We start from the raw sequence: 19,160 nt of genomic DNA on the forward strand, positions 1-19,160 counted from the left end.
CTCAGCCTTCCCTATCCATTTCAACGTGGGTTTTGTTCATTCACCAGTGTATACGAGTCATTCAGTTAGTTTCTAAATTTCTTTCAGAGTTGATTGCTCTGCGTGTCCATGGGAGAAGAGTTCAGGTACCTCTTTTGTCACCATCTTTCTTGACCCCAACACCTGATAACTTTTTAAAAATACCAATGCCTGGGCCTCAACCCCAGATTCTCATTTAATTGGTCTAGGGCAGGGACCTGGCACTGATAACTGTAAATTGCCCCAGATGATTCTCTTGTGCCATCAGGCTTGAGGCCCCCACTCTGAGTGCTACTGTAGTTAATCCTCAACTGTTTTGATCAAATCTTCCTGGATCCCTAATCTCCAGTGGGGACTTCCCATCGAGAAAAAGGAACACAGTTGCTTAGTAGGGCCCACATTATTTCTGAAGTTCCACTTAACTAACAGTGGGAATAAAATATTATCATGTGTGCTTATGCATTGCAAGAACATGATTTTAGATTCTTTTCCACATCAGTTATTAGAAAGACGAATCAAACAGTACACTGGGCACCTTCAAAACCCACCTCTCACCTTAGATTAAACCTGAAGCTTGTCAGCATCAGGACTTTCAGCCCCTGGGACAAAGACATAATTCTATTGTCAGTAATCCTGACAGTCTTAGAGAATTTAAGAATTGGCCCAAGAGCAACAGCTATTAGAATTAAAGTCCTATAAAACATGAACTATAACTAGAGGAATGCACTTTGCAATGATTCAAATTTCTCAAATATAACATGAATTAACTTGCTAAGTGAGGCAATGCCTCACACATAGCAGACACAAAATAAACATTTAAAATTAATACTGAAGTTGCTCAATTGAAGCAGGTGTTGAATTTCAGAATCTTCTTTGGATAACAAGATTAACATGCATTGCTAAATGAACACTTGCTCCAATAATTATACTGTAATTACTTGCGCTGCTGTACTAATTTTTGAAGTAAATTTCAAAAATCTTAATTTCCGGGCTTCCGTGGTGGCACAGTGGTTGAGAGTCTGCCCGCCGATGCAGGGGACACGGGTTCGTGCCCCGGTCTGGGAAGATCCCATGTGCCGTGGAGCGGCTGGGCCCGTGAGCCATGGCCGCTGAGCCTGCGCATCTGGAGCCTGTGCTCCGCAACGGGAGAGGCCACACAGTGAGAGGCCCGCGTACCGCAAAAAAACAAAAAAACAAAACAAAAAAAAACAAACCCAACAACTTAATTTCCCTGAACTTGTTGTCTGAATTATACTCAACCTGGGATAGGTGATCACCTGTCAGTCCTGGAAGAACTGGTAAGAAAAAGTGTTCATTCTAGAGTCATAGGTTAAACTACTCCATGAAATCTATCCTTTCCTCCTGGATACTTTTTTACTGCTAGATTTTTTTCCTTGAATGAATAAATACATGTATATTGAACACCAACATGCTAGATGCTGTTTAGGATTTCAGCTAGTGATTGTCAGAGCTTGAATTTAAGCTCTGCTACTTGTTAGTGCCAAGTATATGGATGAAGCTATTTTCATATTCTAATGTTCCTCACCTGCAAAATGAGGACTAACTTAAAGGGTTGTGAATATTACAATATATGCAGTGTACCTGGCTGCAACATTTCCTGTATCACTGAGTTCTCACAACTCTGGGACAAGGTGGTACTACCTCTTGGCAAACGTGTGATCAAAGGAACAGGGAGGTTAGGACGTAGATATTTTCCCCTACACAACTTTTTTATCCATTGTATATTATCTTCTAGAAATGGGGAAACTGTCTCTACAAAGTCAAAAAGCTACTAGCTCTGGTGTTTGGGCAGCATGAAGAATCTGAGAGAACTGAAGAGAAACTCAGTGGACAACAATGTAGTTTAACACAGTATAAGCATGTTGTATCATTTGCTTTTGAATGGGGAATCCTTTTAATCAGCTGGACTGCCTTTAACTACTTGCTCACTGCCTACATCATTCCCTATCAGAAGAGTTAATATGTAACAATATCATCAAATGTACACTGGAAAACTGTGAGGTAACTCACTGGCTAGAATGGCATACTGTTCATTGGTGTTCCTCTTAAGAGTCCAAGGCTTGGTGCCGAACCAAACATATATACACTTTATTGGAATATATTAAACAAACGAAGTATTTAAAATCTGGCATTCTCAAAACAAAGAGTTCCTCAAAATGCTAACGGACCAGTCTCCTGTATTTTTTGGTTGGTTAACATTCCTTTAGAGAAGCAGTACTCTTTTAACAGATTCTTCCCAATTGTCCTTATTTCTAATTTAGACTCTGTGGCTCCTGAAGTAAAGTTCTACTTCCACCAGCAAAGCAAGTTCCAGACAAAACATTAAGAAACCTGCCAAAACCATGGCTCATGCTCAGTTCTTCCTGGGATTTCTTGACTTGTGAATGCTCCAGCCAGACCCAGAAGTAGAGGTTAGTGTACCACCACTAGACGGTTAGACCTAAGCAGCAAAATCAGTTTTTTGCAACCCAAGGCAAGCACTGTTCTTCAGCAAGTCTTCCCAACAGTGCAGATACAATTAATGTTAAAGTCACAGACAGGCTGCTTCCTTTCCTAATGTAGTATCTCTCTGCTGCTAATTGATTCTTTATATCTTCCAAGTTACTGGCTATCTTAAAGATAAACAGGAGTAAACCTAGCAAATGGCTACATTTAGTCGCATTTATTGAGCACCTTCCATGCACCAGGTACCTAATGTGTCTGGGATAAGAAACAGTCCCTGCGATCTTAATAGATTATGCTAGAAATGGGTTGCCTGGAGTTGCTGGAGAGGATGGGGATGGCTATCAATCAAGATTTTTGGTTACAAACACTGGCAAAAGGAATTTATTGGCAGGATCAAAGGGAAGCCACAGAATCAATGGCAGCCTAGAGAATCAGTTCAGGTAACTGGTACCCCAGGGAAGGTCATGTTGGTAGAAACATCACCTCCAACCCCTGCATGATAGCTTGAATTAAGATACAAAACCTAGGGAGAGTGTTCAAGCAGGAGAGCTTAAGTTAGAGACTCACCCCATGGCACCAGAAACTAGAGACTGTTACATCCAGAATGTCAGAAAAGATAAGAAAAAGGTCACTTCTCCTTTAAAAAGAAATTCAACAACAGACAAAAACGATTCAAATCAACATGAGGCTGATGGATACACTCAGTGTAAACACGTGCAGGGTAAACCATGTGGGTTAACTTTTCCATTCTGCTATGTATCAGTAAAGAATAGACACCTTCGAAAATTCTTCCTATAGCCTTTGAAACTGATTTTTTAATATATTTTTCCCCTTAGTTTTTCAACACTCTTAATTCAGCAGGCTGCTAAGTTAATTTTTACAAGATGTAGTGTTCATTCAATATTGGAATTTATATTGAGTGATTAAAGTCTGATGTCTTTTTCCAGATCTCCATTTAAAATGTAAGCTAAAGGACAAAGGGGAAAAGATAACTTCCCTTATATCATGTAAATTAGCCCTTAAAACTATGGGCGATGATTCATTTTTTAAACTAATGCTAATGAACCAGAAATGTATTTGCCCCTCCCAATCTTCACAGCAGAGAATGTTTGTGGAATGAGATGCTTTTAATAACTGAACTTGCCAGCTGACATAAAGGCTAAAATTAACATTTTAAACCATACATATCACTTTGTAGACTAAGTACACTGCACTCAATTTAGCACAGCTAGCCCCAAACCCTAAGACCTTCCATCTTTCTTCCAGGTCAAAGTCCTTTGCTGTTACTGAGTTTGTGTGGTCACACAACCAACCTTAATAGCTAACATTTTAACAGTACCTTACTATAGTGGTGGACTTGAAATGACTATTTTACATGTATTAACTAATTAGATCCTCATAAAACTCCCGAGGTTAGTCATATTATTGTCTCCATTTTTTTTTCAGATGAAGAAACCAAAGTATAGTCAAGTGAGTGTTGCAGCTAACACCTGGACTTGTGAAGATGGGATCTGAGAGGCTCTAGATCAATCCCTTCCATATAAACACAGGGCAACGCTGGAAACAGACTGGTAAGAACACAAATCCCTGCCTCTTCCATCTTCTGTTCCGTGTGATTAAGGGGCAATATTTTACACCTGAGATTTGGCCATTTATAAAATTAGAAAAATGCTGTCTACTTCATGAGATAATAGGCTAGTCCTTCTCAAACTTTCTTCTACAGGGTAAACATCTTCCTAGGGTTTCCATATTTAAGAAATGAGATTTTTTTTTCACGTGAGAATTTTTTTTCTGCAATCTTACAAGGTTTTTTAAGAGGTACATGTTAAAAAAAATTCTATGACTTCCAGCCCAATGCTGTTCTTAAACAATGAGAGAATATATTCTGTGTAGTGAGTGTCTGGACAATTTATGCTTTTGTGTTTATGCTAACTGCCCAGCAGAGGTCTCAACCAGACAAGCTAAAACAACTGTAGCCTAAAAACCACTGTACCTCACCACTCTCAGGCAAACTTTAAAGGGACAACTCATCCTCAGTGGTCCAACCAAGCTTAAAAAGCTGTGGGTGGATAAAATCATGGCATTTGCATCCAAATACTTATCTGGAGTCTCACAGTAATATGAAATCCTGACAGCTAAGAGAACTGCCTGAATGTTAAATCTGAGATACAATGTCAGCTCTTTGTTTCAGCTCAATTTCCCCAATTAATGATCTCAAAGCAATAGCTAAGCTGCTCCCTAACTAGCACAGTAAGAAATTTGTTTTTTAAAACTTAGTAAAACTTACTTAGTAAAACTAAGTAAAACTTAGTTTCTTAGTATGTAATTTTAAACAAGTTTATATTAAAACAAACATAAATACAGAATGCAATGAAAACTTCAAGTAATTTTACAAATGTCTTTACATACATATTTCCCCTAAATGTTGCATCAATAATGTTGTTTACAAATGAGCTTTATTTTATCAATAAGAACAAAGCTGGATTCAGGTCTTCTAACACCTGGTCCAGTGATCAGTCCACTTTTTTACTATCTAATACTAAAATAAAAATTTAGCCATTACTGTATAATTATATAACCTTAAAACTTGTAATTTATTCTAAATTTTGTCCTAAAAAAAAAAAAACTGAGTTACCTAATACTCTAAACATACTTACTCATAAGTAATGTAAAAATAAGAAAACATGAAGTATAAAGTATACATTTCTCTTTAAATGTATCTCTTACTTCTTAGTATATGTGAGCAAACTTCATACCTTTTGTTTAGTATTTTTAAATAAATACGTAGGCACTTACTTCAGAAACAATTTTATGTGCAAATCTATAATGTGCTACCCATACGTCCAATTTTCCACAAACAATTAAGCAGTTTTTAAAAAGAAAACCACACAAAAAATGTTAATAGGTACTGGACACCTAGAAAAATAAAGCTCATTCTACTAGGAATCTCAACTTACAAGTGAGTATTCTCCAAAGTAGAAATTATATACTGCCATTTCAGGAAGAGACTATTCCACTGACCCCCAACATCCACAAATGCCTATCAATCATAATAGTTAAAACCAGATCAAAACGGTCCAACATAATTAGGCTTCAATATATTAGACCATTATGTTTTTCTAAGAAGCTAATAAACCAAAACCAGAAGTACTAAAATCAAAAGAAATTACTAGAGGCTAATTATCATACAGATTGTTAGTTCCTTGCTGTATCCCTTCTAGGAAAAGAATATTTTACTGCAATGAAAATTTTATTTTATATATTATTCGTCTTGAATTTGCCATTAATTATTACATAAATGCTGCCTAGTGCCATTAACCAAATGGCATGACCATTTTATGTCCACAATTCACTTCTGTATTTACAAACATAATTTTCATGACTTATAAAACTGTATCTCTCAGTGAAGGCTTAACATTGAGATGCAATCTAGCATCCATATCTGCTGTTCTGCAGATAGCAATGTAGGAAGGAAGTACTTTAATCCTGTTTCATATGAGTGACCGTATATGAAAAAAAAACAATAATTTAGAAGTTCTATCTCCAAAGGAGACTTCCAGATGCACTTATAGAAATGGTTACAGACAGTAAGAGTTCTAAGAAACATCTTCCATGTCCACATCCTGTTGTAATTTCTGTACCATTTTGTCTTCCAGCTGCTTTCCTTTGCCTTAAAAAAAAGGGGGGGGGGAGAAAGAAATTAAACTCTTGACAAAGAGCTGGGATGTGAACCCTGGCCACCTTGAACCAGGGTCTCTGCTCTTAACACTGTACTACCTACCTCAAAGAGGGTTACCTAAAAACTTAGGTAACAATGGTTCATTCCTATTGTTTTTTGGGTGTCTGTCAGTCAGTCCATATCATCTATATGTGAAATAATGCTCCAGGATTTTGTCTATTTTTTAAAAATTTGGTACAAAAACAACCTAGCTAGGACTTTTGCATAAATCTACCCAATATGTGGTTATAGGATTTGACTTTACTAAGGTTTAGGCATAGCTAAATCTCACCAAAATTTCTCTCCTTTTAACAGATTGTACTTGGCACCAGCTGAGTAAAAAGAGTGGTTTCCTAGCATCTCACAAAAGAAATTATGCACACAAGCAACTGCCCAAGTGAGTGCCTAACTAAGTTACATAAGCACAAGGAGGGTTTTTAATACAAAACTGTAGTTCTCAAACTGAAGTATCAGACTCACCTGGAGAGCTACTAAAGAACAGAGGTCCAAATTCAAGGGGCTTGGACCTCTATGTTTACATACTAAGTCCCCCAAGTAACTCCCACAACAAGAGAGCTACTGATATAAAACATTATCCTTTAATCAAAACATGTATGAGGCAAAATCATCTATTAAATTATTACTCAAATCGTTTTGATTAACTTGGATTTTGTGGAAGCTAGGATTTTATGAAGGGAGAAAAGAAACACCATATGCAATAAATTGACTGGAACTGGGAAACACACTGAATGAATTATTTTTATAAATAGTCATATCATAAATGAGGGAGAACATTTACATAAAAAGATTCAACCTTAAAAAGTTGGCTGGTACCAATTACACGGACCACAACAATCCAGATTTTTCATTTCTCTACTTAAGGCAGAGAACTCCTGCGTAACGCAGTACTTACCTGCAAGAGGGGCCCGGATAAGATGGATGTTTTGCTTCACTTCTTTAATGTCCTGAACTTTCTGTAGTTCTTTATTTTTCTTCAACCTAGGATAAAACATATTAAGGCCAAAATTTCAGTTACTAAAACCTCTTTAAAAGACATTAATTCCTAATTTGTCAAAATTGTAGTAAGTTAGCCACACAAATGAGCAATGGGAACACAATTCATTTCTTGTTCCTAATTAGCTTAAACATGATTCCTGCACTCCCAATTTGTTCATTCACTGTACTCCTAGCACATAGTCGGGAATAAAACAGGTTGAAAAGATATTTTGCTTGGTGAATGAAGGGATGTGACTGAAACAAAGAATTAACAAGTCTCAGAGATTACAGAGTAAGAATCTCTAATTATTAAAGTGTCTGTGTTCTCTATTTGAGGATAAAGATTTGTAGTCTCTGTGTTACCTAATTTTTTAAATCGTTCAGTAATTACAAGAGCACAAAACACAAGACATTCAACAAAAAAAGCTAACAGACTAGTTCTCAAGCATTTGGGTCCTTTTTTGTAATGCTTTAAAAAAAAATTTTTTAAAGCCAGAAAGCTGTTGACGCATGCTTTTCTATGACTTTTATGGCGACTAGATCAAAAGCGATACCCCTTCTAAAGAAACAGCCAATTCCAAGTTGGGGCAGGGACAATCTCATTAGCCATAAAGCAAGAAAGGACTCAAAGAATGTTGAGGAACTGTCAAAATGACACACAGCCTGCCTGAAGGAATTCTCACTGGCCAACTTGGGTACTTAGAACATCAAAATAATGACAAAGAATTAGAACTCATTGAATACAGTAAGAATTAATGAATACACACAGATATGATGTGAATAAATGAATAAAAGAATAAATTTTGGAACTGGAGAAAAAGGAAAATGCTCTTTCTTAGATAAGAAGGTCAACTAATAAACGGAGAAGAAATGATGAAATCAGAAAAACCACCATTTGGCAACAATCACAGTAGTAACAGATTCAGGCAGAACTCTACTGGATGTGAAAACCAGCAGGTATCAGTTTGAGGAGTAACAGGCTCTTTCTTTGCTGAATCTCAATGTGTCTCCCTCAAGATATGTACTGATTAAAAAGGGGGAAAAAACAGTAACTTTCCAGTGGAGAAAACTGGCAGACACTACTTTAACCAAGCAATGAAAGTTAACATCACCAGTAAGGGACAACAGGTGCCTCTGCTGGGGTGCTTAAGGGGGACACACTTCTATGATGTTCTGGCCAAAGGGACCTGAATCTAATCGTGAAGAAAACATCAAACAAAAACTGGGGAACATTCTACGAAATAACTGACCTGTACTCTTCAAACATGCCAGTGTCATCTAAGACAAAGGTGAGAAACTGTCTGGATTAAAGGAGCTTGAGGAGATATGACCACTAAATGCAATGCATGAGCCAGGATTTTCTGCTGCTATGAAGGATATTATTGGAACAACAGGTAAATCTAGTATGGTCTATAGTATTTTATCAGTGCTAATTTTCTGATTTAACTATACTGTGGTTATTAAGAGCATGTTCTTATGCTGTACACCTGAAACTAATGTGTGTCAATTATACCTCAATTTTAAAAACCCAAAGAAAAAGAACATACTACTCTTAGGATATATATATGTATATATTGAAGCATACTCAGAAGGAAAAGGCACCATGTCTTCAACTTACTACGCATAGTTAAAGTAAATTTGGCAAAATGCCAACAGAATATACAGGACTTCTTTATACTATCTTGCCAGTTTTTGAAAGTCTGAAGTTACATGAAAATAAAGATATTTTAAAATATTCATACCTGTTCATTATAAATTTAGCCTGGCGTTTCTGTTTGATCTCTTCAACTCTCTTCATTGCATCAACTACAAAAAAATTCATAAACGTTAACAAATAATTATGCACATTCAAGCAGGATGATTATAACCAACAGCAGCTTTAACAATCACTACTTTACTGTGGCTTAGAAGTGGATTAAACGAAACAAAAAACTCACTGCAAAACAATTCCTATTAAAAAACAATTCCTACTAAAATAGCTGACAAAGGTATGTACCCTTGGCTGATATCACTGTTGACTCTTTCCCACGTATCATTTCTCTAACTTTTATTTTGCAAAAGCCTTTACTACTAAATTTTCCTTGTACTTGAAAATTTTATTTTACAGAGAACTTGGATTAATGGCAATTAATCCCATTCTTAGCTTGTCATCTTCATAAATAGACTCTACCTTCCTAGTCATAAAAGCCACTTTTTCTTCAAGTGCCTAGGATATGATCTGCACATGATGAATACTGGTAGAATGAACCAGTCAATCAATTTACCACGTTCTTAACCACTAAAATCCAACTGTTTCAGAAAATGGGTACAGGAGCCTTGGCTATAAGGGAGTTGAGTCCAACTACTCTAGAATCTATATCAGCACTGTCCAATATAAGATAAATCACATATGTAATTTAAAATTTTCTAGTAGCCACGTTTTTTTTTAAAAGTAAAAAGAAACAGTTTGAAATTAAAGATACATTTTGTTTAACCCAACATATCCAAAATACTGTCATTTCAACATGTAATTAATATAAAAAATTATTACTGAGATATTTTATGCTTATTTTCATACTAAGTATTCAGAATCCAGCATGTATTTTATATTTACAGAACATCTCAATTCAGGCTAGTCACATTTTAATTGCTCAGTAGCCCCTGTGGCTAGTGGCTACCATACTAAATAGCACAATTCCCAATCCAGATTCTTAAAGTGTAGTCTGTGGATCCGAGTGGGGCAAATGAATGAGACTCTGTGATAATACCTGAACCAATTACTGTCTAACAGAAACAATAAAATAGAGTACTCAGTAAAATGCACTGAGAGATCAGGGACTGTGTATGCCCTGTTCATCTTTGTATGCTAGAGTCAGTGGTTATTGGTAAAGGATACAACATCTTAGAGAACACACAGTATTTCTCAGGAACAACATAAACATCATGATACCAGCACAGAGGATCTTAGTAACTGAAGATCTACAGATGACTAAAATATGTACCTCAGTTTCCATATCAAGCTGAATACCCACCAAATAAAAGTAGTTACAGGTAAAAATGGTCTGCAGCTGCTATCTTCAAGTAGTAACAAAAAAGAAAACAAAGGCCAAAGTGAAATAAAACTCAATGGGGTCCAGAAATGCTTTAGGATGTTCCAATAATGTCCCTGCCAAGAGTACCTTTAGGAATCAATTTAATAATCCTATGAAAATTAGCTATGTATGATGTAGATGTTAACCAGATTTATTTTGGTGATCATTTCACAATATATACAAATATCAAATCATTGTGCTGTGCACCTGAAACTAATATATGTCAATTATAATCTCAATTTAAAAAACCCTATTAATCTCTTTAGAAATCCTTGAGTTTGAATCAGTGTTATTTCCTTACTAAATAAACCCAGTAAAACCAACTGCTAATCAGAAATTAACTACTCCTCTAATTACAAAACAGAAGGGAAAGACCTTATTTTTTAAAAAGAGAAAAAAAACAAACAAACAAGCACACCAAGGGGCAGAATACTTAGGCAATTCCCAATTGGGACTCTGATTTTTCCACACAGTTCAGGAAGATAAACAAGGCTTTAGAGGGTGTCAAATGCTACTACAAAGGCCTGTAACTTTCCAACTCTTCCTCTGAAGTCTTGTGACTAACTGGTGAAAAGGTGTTGAAAAGTATGCCCTGCCAATAATCCATTAGAGACCAATAAAGTTGGTAGAATTCTAAGTCTTAGAGACTTCTAGTTAACAAACTACATCACCTCCACATCCAAGACTAGAAATGGCTAAAGGCTGCATAAGTAGGCATGGGGGAAGGCGAAAAGGCAGGGCCAAGGGCCTCAAACACACATAGAGACATAGTGGAATCTACAAGCTAGCTTAAGGAACTACGTTTTACTACATATGAAAATTTTTTAAATTAAAGCCTCTGCTTTCTTAAATTAAGTAAACAAAACAGAGAGATAGGTAGGTAGGTAGATAAGAATTAAACATTACCGCTTTTAGTTTCAGTAGCCTATAGCTTCATTTTTACCCAAGTCAAGCACTTAAAAGTTCTCTTAGAAAATTTGTAATTATCACTTTACATGCTATACTTTTTAACTTTACAGAATCACTAAGTTTTATTAGGTATACAGAAAACAATACTTATATCCCTAAACCAAATTATCTAAACTTGTAAAGTATGTTAGGTTTTTTGTATATTTTAACTATGTCACACTCACCCCCCCCAAAAGTATTCTACATCTCTATTTTTCTCCCCAGATATTTGAATGTTTTTATATTTCTGTGTAGGCACTTCAAATAATATCAAATTTAATAATTATGTCATTTTCAATTCTGAAAAGGATTTGGGAGAGCTTATAAAAAACCCCCACAAATACAACAGAGCCATTAAAATAAGGATAAAAGTATAAAAGCTAACTGATTAAAAGAAGAAATTTAATATTTAAACAACCAACTGATATTAAAGTTATGGTAATATCCCAAACCAGTGTCTCCTAAAAATTCCCGGTAGTCCTTGTGACTTACTGGTTTTATTCCATAGCTCTCGCTGGTATCTGACAGGTTCATTTCTACGTTTTTCAAATTCAAATGAATTATCCTATAAGAAGAGAAGAAATATAGTTTTAAGAGAGGTAGAAAGGAAACATTTCTTGAAACTTTTTCTCCTTTTCATAAAAGTTCTAAGTGTTTCAAAGCTATGGGCACATATTAAGATTTCCCCCAGGGCGATCCCAGAGGATACAAGTTTTCAAACTTTTTCTCCTTTAAACACCATGATGTACAAGACAGCCCTATTGAAAACGTCTATGTATGAGTGATTCTCAAAGGGAGGGGTAGGGGAGAGGATCACCCCCATCCCTCAGAGGGGCCTATAACAATCATGGGGATTATAAACAAACTAAAAACGCTTCCCTAATTTCCTGTTCCTAGATGAGACTCACAGCCAGAAAACTTTATATTAGATTGAACCATATGAAGTTGCCTTTTCCCATAGATCAAAAAGAGTCAAACACTGAGAACCACATATGGTTCAACAAAAATACCTAGCATATTTATATATTTCAATACCTATAAACCTTTGTATTACAGCACAGAGTTGAAACTATACATCTTCAAATAATGTGGTACTACTCTGTATGACATAAGCTTCACCCTGAAATTCTTTAGTCCCCTCCAAATGTAGTTGGTATTTTGACAATTAACAATCCTATTTATCTCAAAACATGCAAAATAATTTTGGAAAAACTAGATATTTCTTAGTTTTCAAATCTATCACACTCTGGCATATGGAACAGCATTAACTCTGCACTTGGCTATTTCATTTATATACACATGCCTCTGTTCAGATCACAGTAACCTCAGCCATGACAAGGTAAGTGGTCACCAGCAAATGACTATGACCCATCATCCTTTCTTCACTCATACAGTTGCCACCTGTATTTGAGATGCTACAAATCTATTCGTCCATAGTGAAAATAACTTTTGTGACAATTATGATTTGGCCTTACATGTTGTCAAAAAATATTCTTTATGTTCACTGAAGAACCTCAGGTGTCGAGAAAGACAGCAAAGGGCTTCATAGCAACTACTTAGATACTGCCTTTACGGAGTGGCGAGGTGGGAAAGAGTCATGGGTTTGGGGGAAGAGGAAGTCTGGCGGGAGGGGACAGTTGAAAGCTCTCCCCCCCTCAAAGGTAGCCTGTGCAGCAGCTTCCCCTCCTCCCTTTTTAAGGATCGAGTGCAGATAAGCTTCACCAGGTCCTTACACCAACTCAGTTAACAGCAATATGATGGTGGGGGCTTGCCTCATGGAACTCCCTCACCCCTGATTCCTCACTATTCCTCCGTACACTGCCATTATGAACTAAGCTCTCTGCTCTCAGACACAGAGTCCTGCTAAAGAAATCAAGAAACTGATAAATGAGTCTATTACAAACCTCATCTGAGCCCTCACTGCTAGTCAAAAACCCTTTAATATCTTAACCTCCTTTCAAAATCCCTAAGTAGAAATTTCCAACTTCAGTCCATTTAAATAATTCTCCCCTTGTTGCAAGAGCTAAAAATACTTTTTCGAGAATAAGAAAAATCCCTAAGTAGCAATTTCCAACTTCAATCCATTTAAGTAATTCTCCCCTTGTTGCAAGAGCTAAAAATACTTTTTCGAGAATAAGAAAAATCACTTCTACAAACTATAGATTAGGAATTTTTTTCCTTTTCAGAATTCTACAGATTTATGGTTTTGGGGATCATGTGAGAATGAGATTACCAAACCCAAATGCAAATAAGTCACTCATTAACCATTCTATAGGAAGCCTTGTTAGAGTTAATTAAATCACATCTCCCACCCAGAAGTTAAAATTTTGAAAACTGTAAAAACTATACTGATAGCTAACTGTACTCACCACTGTGAGCTCTTTACCAGCTGCTTTCCGAAATGCTTTAGTCCACCTGACCTTGCGAGGATTGCGCTTCTTTTTGAAGTTTTTATGACACTTGGATTTACAGAATCTGAACACCTACAAGAAAAGTGTTAAAATAGTGAAAAGTCAATATTAAAAAATTTTATACCATAGGATGTTATCCTACCAGACAAAATATACTATAAAGTCTGAGAAATAACAATGGTTCTCACTCACAACTGCTTCTACTTACTCACAACACCATTTAGAAATGTGTGAGACATATCACATAAAATGGAAATTGAACTATTTTTTGACTAATAAACATCATCACAACTAAAGATGGAAGGCCCCAAAAATATGGTTAAAAACAACCATTTTTATAGAATAATAGTAAAACCTTACAAATGATCTTGAATGAAGGGAACAGTTTTAAGGAAAGTTATTTATTTAAATCCCTTTGCAATTCACAATAATTCTCAAAATTCACTTTCTAAATACCTCAATGGGAGGAGGGGGTTAAAAGTTTCAAACAACCATTCTGAAACTTCCTTTGGTTCTTTCCACCGTTGCACAAAATAATTTCAAAAAAGCAACTAAAACTGGCTATAGGGCTTCCCTGGTGGCGCAGTGGTTGAGAGTCCGCCTGCCGATGCAGGGGACACGGGTTCGTGCCCCGGTCCGGGAGGATCCCACATGCCGTGGAGTGGCTGGGCCCGTGAGCCATGGCCGCTGAGCCTGTGCGCCCGGAGCCTGTGCTCCGCAACGGGAGAGGCCACAGCGGTGAGAGGCCCGCGTAATGCAAAACAAACAAACAAACAAACAAACAAACAAACAAACAAAAAACAACTGGCTATAGATTTGTTTTCTAAAGTATTTATTCAGAGATCTACTAGGAAGATTCTTCACTACTTTAATTCTTCACTTTCATCCCCAAAGATGTGATCCTTTAATAGTGTTTACAATTTAATGATGATTCAACACGCTCCTGAAATGGCTTATTGGGACTCATTTTATAAGTCTAAAATGCATCATTTTGTTACTTTGTCTTAGAATACATTGAAATTTGTGTGTATTACTAGAGGAAATCTGAAGAGAAAAAGTAATTGAGTTTGTAGATCTTGGCAAAGAAAATTAAGTTGAATTATCATACCTAGAAAATGTGACCCATTAAAAAAAAAAAGGTCAAAATAAGATATCACCATTTCAAGCTAACATACACATACACACACACACACACACACGCATATATCACAAACCAAAATACTTTTCATTTCATATACACTTTGTTCTACGGAGACCTTCAAATAGGTCACTAAATACACTAGGACATAGTTTTCTTAGAAATGGTCAATACTAGATCAATCTGATCTAAGCCCTGACCTCATGGAGAGCCCTCTCCTGGGAGACGTGAGTAAAAGCATGTCTACATTCTTGAATTAATTTCAAACCAACTAGAAAATAGAACTATTGTAGTCTTCTGGAATAATTCACTATAAAATCATTATTGGTAAAATTTCTTTGAGTATTTTCAGTCAAAGTACTATTACCTTTTTTAAGTAAAAGCCTTCAATATTTAATACCTACTAGATAACTCCTAAACAAATCCCCATTTCTGAGATATACCTAATGAGAGGCCTGAACTTGTCCCAGGTCTCCTCGGTTCCAAAGAGAGCCAATGCGAAGTTACAGGCAAGTCTACTTGAACTCCATATCTAACAGACGTCACCTGAAAAGCACAATGAATTATCTGAAGAGACTGGAGTCATTGAAATGGGATGGGGATTCAATCCCCAAATAAGGAGCAGCTACTATGTGCTGGATGTTGTACTAGATGCAAGAAATACAAGAATAATTAAAACATGATGCCCGGGCTTCCCTGGTGGCACAGTGGTTGAGAGTCCGCCTGCCAATGCAGGGGACGCGAGTTCGCGCCCCGGTCCGGGAAGATCCCACATGCCGCGGAGCGGCTGGGTCCATGAGCCATGGCCGCTGAGCCTTTGCGTCCGGAGCCTGTGCTCCGCAACGGGAGAGGCCACAGCAGTGAGAGGCCCGCGTACCGCAGAAAGAAAAAATGGCCCGCGTACCGCCAAAAAAAAAAATAAAAACAACAACAACAACAACAACAAGAAAAGATGCCCGACCTTGAGAAGCTTAGTCCAGCAACGTGGTAAAATCTCAGTTTGCAAACAAGAGAGATAAAGAACGGACTAGGATATAAACAATGGGATATAGCTATACACAATAATCAAGTATAAAGTAATATGCAAGTACACATTAAGGAAGTGGTTAAACCTATGGTGGGGTAGGTGGTAAACGATTATGTGTGAGACAAAGCTTCACAGACTCAAATTTCCCTTTTAACCTAGTCCTCTGGCATCATCCTCAGTCTTCAACATGTACACAAATGATCCATCTGAGCCTCAAAGTCCTTCAACACCTTCTTATGCCATTAATTCAACAAACATTTATTAAGCACACCTTAAGAGCATGTATATTTTTCCTGTTTGCAAACTATGAAAATATGGAGCAGTAATACACTAATTCTACTCTTAAGAAACTACCTGAGAAGCATAAGAGGGAAGGTTTCTATGAAAGATGGCCCCAAAAGCTAAGAGCATAAATGAAGAAAGACTACTTAGGAGGCTACAAAAGTGACAAGTGCCTAATCTGGAACCAGGGCAGGTGGGCAGAAAGAAAGCTAAGACACCACTCTCCTTTGCGAAGGCAGAATGGATAGAACCTATAGCTAGATATAAATGGTGAAGATTCAAAGATGACTCTCAGTTTCTAGCAGAACTGTCTAGGTGGATGACAGTATTAATTCAGAGAGCAAAAACATTTGAGGTAATAAGGAACACTCTCAGCGGGCTCACTGTTAGGTACAAACAGGATTTCCCTGTCAAGCGGAAAATTCAGACCTGGAACTAAGGAGATAAAGATTTCGGGGCTTCCCTGGTGGCGCAGTGGTTAAGAATCTGCCTGCCGATGCAGGGGACACGGCTTCGTGCCCCGGTCCGGGAGGATCCCACATGCCGCGGAGCGGCTGGGCCCGTGAGCCATGTCCGCTGAGCCTGCGCGTCTGGAGCCTGTGCTCCGCAGCGGGAGAGGCCACAACAGTGAGAGGCCCGCGTAACGCAAAAAAAAAAAAAAAAAAAGATTTCGGAATCATCAACAAAGAAAAAAATGAGGTACCTGTTCTTCATTAGTGCTTCAGGGCCTCTACTTCTTATTTCCCCAATCAACTCTGTTCTGGATACACTGGTCTTCCCTACAGCAAGCTAGCTCCCAGCTAATTCAACACTATCCTTGCTAGCAATATAGACTTCCTCATCAACTTGAACTTCCACTGTGTCTGCCAGATCAACATCCAACTCTAGATAGCTCCCACCATCCTTTCTAATTCCCATACCCAGCTGACAAACACTGATGGACAAAAATCATAGTCATGATGACCAAATCATCCACAAAGCCATAATACCCACTGCGAATTACACCCCAGCCTGACAATCATTTCATTCATTGCTATAAATTCTTTGTCATGTTCCTGAGAGCAGGAATTAAAAATCTTTTGGGCTTCCCTGGTGGCGCAGTGGTTGAGAGTCCGCCTGCAGATGCAGGGGACACGGGTTCGTGCCCCGGTCCGGGAAGATCCCACATGCTGCGGAGCGGCTAGGCCCGTGAGCCATGGCCGCTGGGCCTGCGCGTCCGGAGCCTGCGCTCCGCAACGGGAGAGGCCACAACAGTGAGAGGCCCGCGTACCGCCAAAAAAAAAAAAAAATCTTTTACATGCTCTTTCAAGTTTCCAAACATAGCTTTGGTCCCACACTTTTGGCAAGACCCCTTACTCCTAATTTAGTGAGGTCAATATCTTTCATGTAGAATACAGATATAAGGTGATGAAGTAGGAACTGTAGTTCTTTAGCATGTCAAAATCACCTCACTGAATATAGATTCCTAGCTCCTCTTCCTCTCTCCCCAGAGATTCCAATTCAATAGATCTGGTGGAAACCAGGAATCAGTATTTTCTCCAAGTGTCCAGTGATTCAGAAGCAAATACAAGAGAGGTCAAATTCTGAGAAACAATGTGTTAAACAGAGGAATGAGATCCATTCCGGTATGAAAGGCAAATTCATGTATCACTCATAAAGTCTTTCACAAAGAGGCCTTATACAGACGGTCCCCAACTTGTGATCATTCGTTGAAAAAGTGATACACATTCAGTGGAAACCGTACTTCATTATAGCCCTACTCCAAGCCTCTATCACCATCTGCAATCCGTCATTTCCCTAAACAGAGAAGTATCTGCTCCCCTCTGTGCCTTTGCTCAAACTGTTCGTTTTCCTTCCACCTAGATTGCCTTCTCCTCACGTTCTTAAGCAAAACGCAAGATCCAGGATAAACGTCACTTCCTTTCTGTGCCTTTCTACAGACGACCCTCTCCAAAACACCTCCAACAGCTTCATAATACATAACTCTACTATTAAGCCATATGCAACATTTCTATCAACCTCTACAGGCTATGGCCGACCCCAAGTCTTATTCATCTGTACAGACGCAGGCCTCAGCAATGATGCTTGACCCGGCATGCGTTCAACAAAGTTTACCGAACTGAAGAACGTGGCCCATGTGCAAAAGTGGGCAAACAGACTCCCAGCTTCCCCGTCGGCGCTGGCTGGAATCGCTCCTCAACCTCATCCCAGCCAGCCTCGCCCAAGGGCGGCCTAGTGACCAGCTCCGGTCGCGACGCCGGCAGGAGAAACTTCTCCAAGAGGGAGGTCGAGGTCGGAGCCGCTAGCAAAACCAGCCCCACGAGCCGAAATCCTAGACCAAACCCCACGCAGGTGCAGAGGAACTCCGCGCCGAGCGGGCGCGGCTTCAGCCCGGCGGGAGCACAGCGGAGAGCGCGCTACTCCCGGCCGTCTCACCTTGCAATCGTTGCGAACGAACATCATGCCGTGGCCTGGGTAAATAGGACCCGAACAGAAATAACACTTCTCAATCCGCATGTTGAACGCTCGTGGGGACGCTCCAGCCAGACGCCGCGCTTAAGAGGAAGTGACGTAGCCCCGCCACGGGAAGTGATTCTCTTTCCAGTTCTCCACCCGGAAGAGGCGGTGTTTCTTCGCTCTTGCGGGCCCCTGGAAAGCTAGCCGGACGTGACAGCGCCACCCCGCGGGCACGCCGGCAAAAGCGCTGCTATTTGGCGCAGGCGCAGAGTGCGGCCGCCCTCTGGTGAAGTGCGAGGTTCTGCGTAGACTTCTGAACTGGCTGTCCGATCCTCTAGTTTTCCTCCCTACCGTGTCGTATAACGTCAGCATTTACTCACGTCTTGTATATCTTGTTTCTGGTTTGTGCTTTTCCCCAGACGGCTCTCCACACGTGGCTCGTCTCCAGGAACTCATTTCTCTGCGGCCCGAGCCCCGCCCATGATTCCAGTCCCAAGCCGACTTGCCTGATGTCCGCGGCGGGAACCTGCTGCCCCGCGCTGCAGCCGAAGCAGCTGAGCCTCAGGTTCGGAGGACTTAACCGGCAGTGTTTTAAAGACGTGTAGTGGTGTTCTCCACTTTTACTCCC

At 38.9% G+C, this 19,160-nt stretch overlaps 1 protein-coding gene across 1 annotated transcript; it reads right to left on the bottom strand.

Moving 5' to 3' along the window:
* Positions 1–2,115: 2,115 nt before the first annotated feature.
* RSL24D1 (ribosomal L24 domain containing 1) lies at positions 2,116–18,649 on the bottom strand. Its single transcript, XM_082616851.1, has 6 exons — positions 18,512–18,649; positions 13,587–13,700; positions 11,710–11,782; positions 8,941–9,004; positions 7,116–7,201; positions 2,116–6,154 (listed from the first exon to the last, which is right to left on the bottom strand). Exons 1-6 carry the CDS (start codon positions 18,590–18,592, stop codon positions 6,081–6,083), a joined length of 492 nt encoding a protein of 163 aa, XP_082472977.1. The 5' UTR covers positions 18,593–18,649; the 3' UTR covers positions 2,116–6,080.
* Between the last annotated feature and the right edge of the window lie 511 nt (positions 18,650–19,160).

This window comes from Mesoplodon mirus, assembly GCF_964341445.2.
Source record: "Mesoplodon mirus genome assembly, chromosome: 4".
In the NCBI taxonomy this organism is placed as follows: Eukaryota; Metazoa; Chordata; class Mammalia; order Artiodactyla; family Ziphiidae; genus Mesoplodon; species Mesoplodon mirus.

Coding starts and splice junctions, on each gene's coding strand:
- RSL24D1 (XM_082616851.1), bottom strand. CDS start 18,592: ATGCGGATTGAGAAGTGTTATTTCTGTTCGGGTCCTATTTACCCAGGC. Junction 11,783..13,586: donor CTGGTAAAGAGCTCACAGTG/GTGAGTACAGTT, acceptor CTCTTCTTATAG/GATAATTCATTTGAATTTGA. Junction 9,005..11,709: donor AGAGCTATGGAATAAAACCA/GTAAGTCACAAG, acceptor ATTTTTTTGTAG/TTGATGCAATGAAGAGAGTT.